The sequence below is a fragment of the Numida meleagris genome, chromosome 26 (assembly GCF_002078875.1).
Source record: "Numida meleagris isolate 19003 breed g44 Domestic line chromosome 26, NumMel1.0, whole genome shotgun sequence".
NCBI lineage: Eukaryota > Metazoa > Chordata > Aves > Galliformes > Numididae > Numida > Numida meleagris.
Genome location: NC_034434.1, coordinates 3,570,391 through 3,574,121, shown reverse-complemented (window position 1 = coordinate 3,574,121; position 3,731 = coordinate 3,570,391). Strand labels below are relative to the sequence as shown.

Here is a 3,731-nt window from a genome sequence, read left to right as displayed (position 1 = left end):
CCTCCTCCTCGCTGCCCCCCGGACCGGCGCTTCTGCCCAGCGCGGCTCTGTCGGGCGGGTGCTGGGGCAGCGCGTACATCCAGGCCCAGAGATGCGCGGCGGCGGCGGGCAGGAGCGCGGCGAGGAGGCAGAGGAGCGCCGGGAACGGCTGCATGGCGCTGGCGGCGGTGGCACTGGGGGGCTCCCGGTGGGCGCTGCCTATTTGTAACCCGCGGCCCCCGCGGCCCCCCGCTGCTCCGCGTGTTTGCTCGCCTAATGGGGAAGGAGGAGGCAATCAGGGTTTAAGGGATTAACGTAATTGCAGCCTTCCCCTCGCTGGGTGCTACAGCCCCAAAGCAAACCGCCCCCTCGGAGCAGTCTGGCTCCGGCGCCGCCCGACTCCGGCGCTGTCCCCGCGCTCGGTGCAGCCCCCCCCGCGCCCGCGGGGGTGACGAGCTTTGCACCTTCCCTAACAGCTCTGCTAACGAGGTGTCTGCTGCCCGGCCCCCATCTCCTGAGCAAACCGCAGACGGTCTCCGCTGGGACGGCAGACAGCGCCGCCGCCGCGTCCCCGGGCTGCCGGGGGCTCCGCTCCCCCCGGAGCTCTCCGATCGCGGGGCCCGTCCTGGTGCGGTGTTGTGCTCTGTCCCCGAGGCCGGTGTCCCCTCCACGGGGCTCAGGGACACGTCGGGCCGTCCTCCTCGGGGTCCCCGTCTCTTTGCCCCGGGCCTCGGTTTCCCCCCCCCCCCCGCATGCCATGACAGATGCTGACGGGTGACGCGGGCAGGGGTACCCCGAGCGGTGCGGGACAGGCACGGCGCACTGAGCTGACCCCCACCCGCGGCTCCCCCCGGGGCTCAGCCGGGCCGGGCCCCCCCCCACCGCCCCCTCGTGTTTGCACAGCGGCTCAGGGAGCAAATATTGACCCATCATCCTCAGGTCGATAGTCCCCCATCTGCCCCCCGCCGGCTCCGGTTAATCCCCCCCACCCACGGCCCCGGGGAAGGGGCCCGGCGCTCCCCCCGCCCCCGGCTCCGCACAACAGCGACAGGCTTCGCCGCAACTCCAGGCTTCGGCTCCGTCCCGCTCCGCTGCTGCCTCGAAACTGCACCCGCTGCGCTCCCAGTGAGGGCTGGGGACGGGTCCCCCTCTGCTGCTGCGTGCAAGAAAGAATCCGTGCAGGAAGGAGTGCGTGCATGCGCGTGCAAGCGCGTGCAAGCGCTCACTCTCAGCGCGCCTTGCAGTCGGCGCAGCGCAGCCCGCTCACATCCCTGAGTGCTCCCGCCCGTTTCCCGACAGAGGGGGTATAGCTCAGTGGTAGAGCATTTGACTGCAGATCAAGAGGTCCCCGGTTCAAATCCGGGTGCCCCCTTGTTTTCTTTCCACAATTTTTTTTTGGGGGGGGGTCTCCTTTTTGCACCCCTTTTATCTTCCCCCCCCACACCCACCCACAGGCAGTAGCAGGGCGGGGGTCGCGCCGTGCTCGCCCGCATGGCGCTGTCTCTGCAGCCACGTTTCCCTGCAATGGGACGCGGGTCCCCTGCAGCCCTGGGGGTGCACAGCAGCTTCCTCACCCCATGGGCGGCCGGGGGGGCCCCCCCAGAGCACGGCCCCCCCGGAGCAGAGTCCTCCCAGAGCAGGACACGACCCCAGCTTTGCTTTCCGTGCAGCCGAGCAGCCGCAGGGCCCCACATCCCCACCGCTTTTGGGGGGCATCGTACCCCCCCACGGGGCTCACTGAGGTGGTGAACGGGGGAGGGGGTTCAGCCCCAGCACGGGTCCCGGTTGCCTCATTAGTTAATTGCAGCACCGGTGCAATTCATTACCTTCATCTGTCCCCGCCTCGGCGGTGGGGCTGAGGTGCTGGGTTCTGCCCCCGCCCACCTGGGGGGGTCCTTAGGGCGCAGCGGGGGCTGTGGGCTCCGCGTTTGGGGGGGGGGAGCCCCTCTGCCCGTCCCAGGGGCCGGGCTGCTCCCCACGGCACTGCCGGCCCGGGGGGGTCTGCGGGAGCCCGGGGGTGGGGGGAGGCTCCCGGAGAGCCCCGCGGGAGGAGCAGCTGGGGGGGGGGGCAGCGGGATAACGGTGAGGGGACACCGCCCGGGGATGAGGAATCCGCTCCCGTGGGGCGAGGGGTGACTGCGCGCGGGATGCGGGATCGCTGCACGTGAGATGAGAGGATGCTGCTCGCGGGATGAAGGCACAACGCCGCCAGCACCGGGCCCCGCACCCCCCGGCTCGGGCTCTGCCTCCGGCCCCATCCCCACCCCCGGCCCCACCCCCCGGCTCCACCCCCGGCTCCGCTCCAGCTCCGGCGGCGGAGCCCCGTGCCCGGCGGGGGCTCGGCGGGTGCCGGCCGCGGGGGGGGACCGCGATGCGCGGGGGGGCCCTCATCCTGCTCGGCCTCATCGCGCTGTGCGGGCGGCGCGGGGCGCGGGGCGCAGGTAGGGGCCGGCGCGGGGGGTGGGAGGTGAGGTCGGGGGAAGCGGGAGCGGGGGGCTCCGTGGTCGCGGTCTCGCGTTGCCGTGGGCAGCGGGAGGCTCCGGCCGTGCCCGTCCGGGGCCGGGCGGGTCCGCGTGGCCCCCGGTGCGTGGGATGCCCGCAGCCGCTGCACCCACCCGCGGCGTGAGGCTCCCGCACCCAAAGGGACCCGGAGCCCCAGAAGCCGTTCCGTGCCCATCCTGGGGGTCCCCGCGCGCAGCCCCGCTCCCCCGTGCCTCAGTTTCCCCTCCCAGAGGCGCTGGGGCTGAAACCCAAAACATCGGGGAGCTGCGGGTTCGGCCCCAACCCCCCCTCACCCCGTGGTGCTCCGTCCCAGGGCAGGGATGGGGAAGGCGCCGCTGGAGAGCGTGCCCTAAAAGCAGCGAGGGGAGAGGGGGGACCCCCGGCTGGGGGTGTCCCCAGCTCGGACCCCCCGTGCTCGGCCAAGGATGCGGCCGTGCTGCTGCCCTACTGCTGCTGCCCTACTGCTGCTGCCCTACTGCTGCTGCCCCGCGGTTGCTGTTATCCCCAGGGCTTTGTGCTGCTTCTCGCATGCCACTGTGGGGCTGCGAGCTGCTCTGGGGGCGGTTTGGGGGCGTTTTGCCCCCACTCACTCCTCTGTCGCAGCTGTCCCCCCTGCCCGGGGCTGTCCCTGTGGCTTTGGCCACCCCACATCCCTTCCCCGCACCCCACCGCAGCGCTGCTCATTGGGGTTGGGACACTCATGTCACCAAGTGCATCGCTGCAGGGGGGCACGTCCCACTGTGGGACCCCACTGACAATTCCTCACTCCCCCCAGGACCCCCTGAGGGGCAGCACGTGGCCGGGCAGCCACAGGGGACGCACATCAGCCAGGACCTGGTGGGACGCAGCCTGGTCATCGACACGCTGCCGGACAACGAGACGCGCGTTGTGGTGAGCTGGGGGGGCCCGGGCCCAACCAACCCAGAGCTATTTCCATTCTGGTGGAGCCTCTGGCTCTGATTTACAGCGTGGGGCCGGATCCTGGCAGCACGGGGGGTAATTACAGCCTGGGCAGAGGCGGCCGTGCCCGGGGGCACCCTGGGTTCAGTGCTAGGGATGCTTTGCTTGTGGCCGTGCCACGTCGCTGGGGCTGTGCTGGTGGCTGTGCTGGGGGGGCTCTATGGGGGCTCTATGGGGAAATGGAGGCTGCTGGAACCAGGTGACAGCGGTGTCATCTCTGGGGGTGACACTCGGTTCTCACCTCCTGGCTGCGCCTGATCGCTGCCTGCAGTGCGCTCAGTGTTATTTGG

The 3,731-nt window shown here is 71.4% G+C and overlaps 2 protein-coding genes and 1 non-coding gene across 3 annotated transcripts in view; 2 read left to right on the top strand and 1 right to left on the bottom strand.

Annotated features, from left to right (window-relative positions):
- The window catches only part of LOC110388698 (dickkopf-related protein 3-like), a 2,229-nt gene extending 1,546 nt beyond the window's left edge, over positions 1–683 (bottom strand). Inside the window, exon 1 of the mRNA XM_021378232.1 lies at positions 4–683. Coding sequence (XP_021233907.1) covers positions 4–154 — 151 coding nt within the window. The 5' untranslated portion in view covers positions 155–683. The remainder of the gene's footprint in view (positions 1–3) is intronic.
- Positions 1,280–1,351, top strand: TRNAC-GCA. The gene has a single exon. It is a non-coding gene; the product is annotated as a tRNA-Cys (tRNA).
- Positions 2,268–3,731, top strand: part of PLXDC1 (plexin domain containing 1) — a 13,161-nt gene continuing 11,697 nt past the window's right edge. Inside the window, exons 1-2 of the mRNA XM_021378162.1 lie at positions 2,268–2,420; positions 3,257–3,372. Of these exons, the coding sequence (XP_021233837.1) occupies positions 2,351–2,420; positions 3,257–3,372 (186 nt within the window). The 5' untranslated portion in view covers positions 2,268–2,350. The remainder of the gene's footprint in view (positions 2,421–3,256; positions 3,373–3,731) is intronic.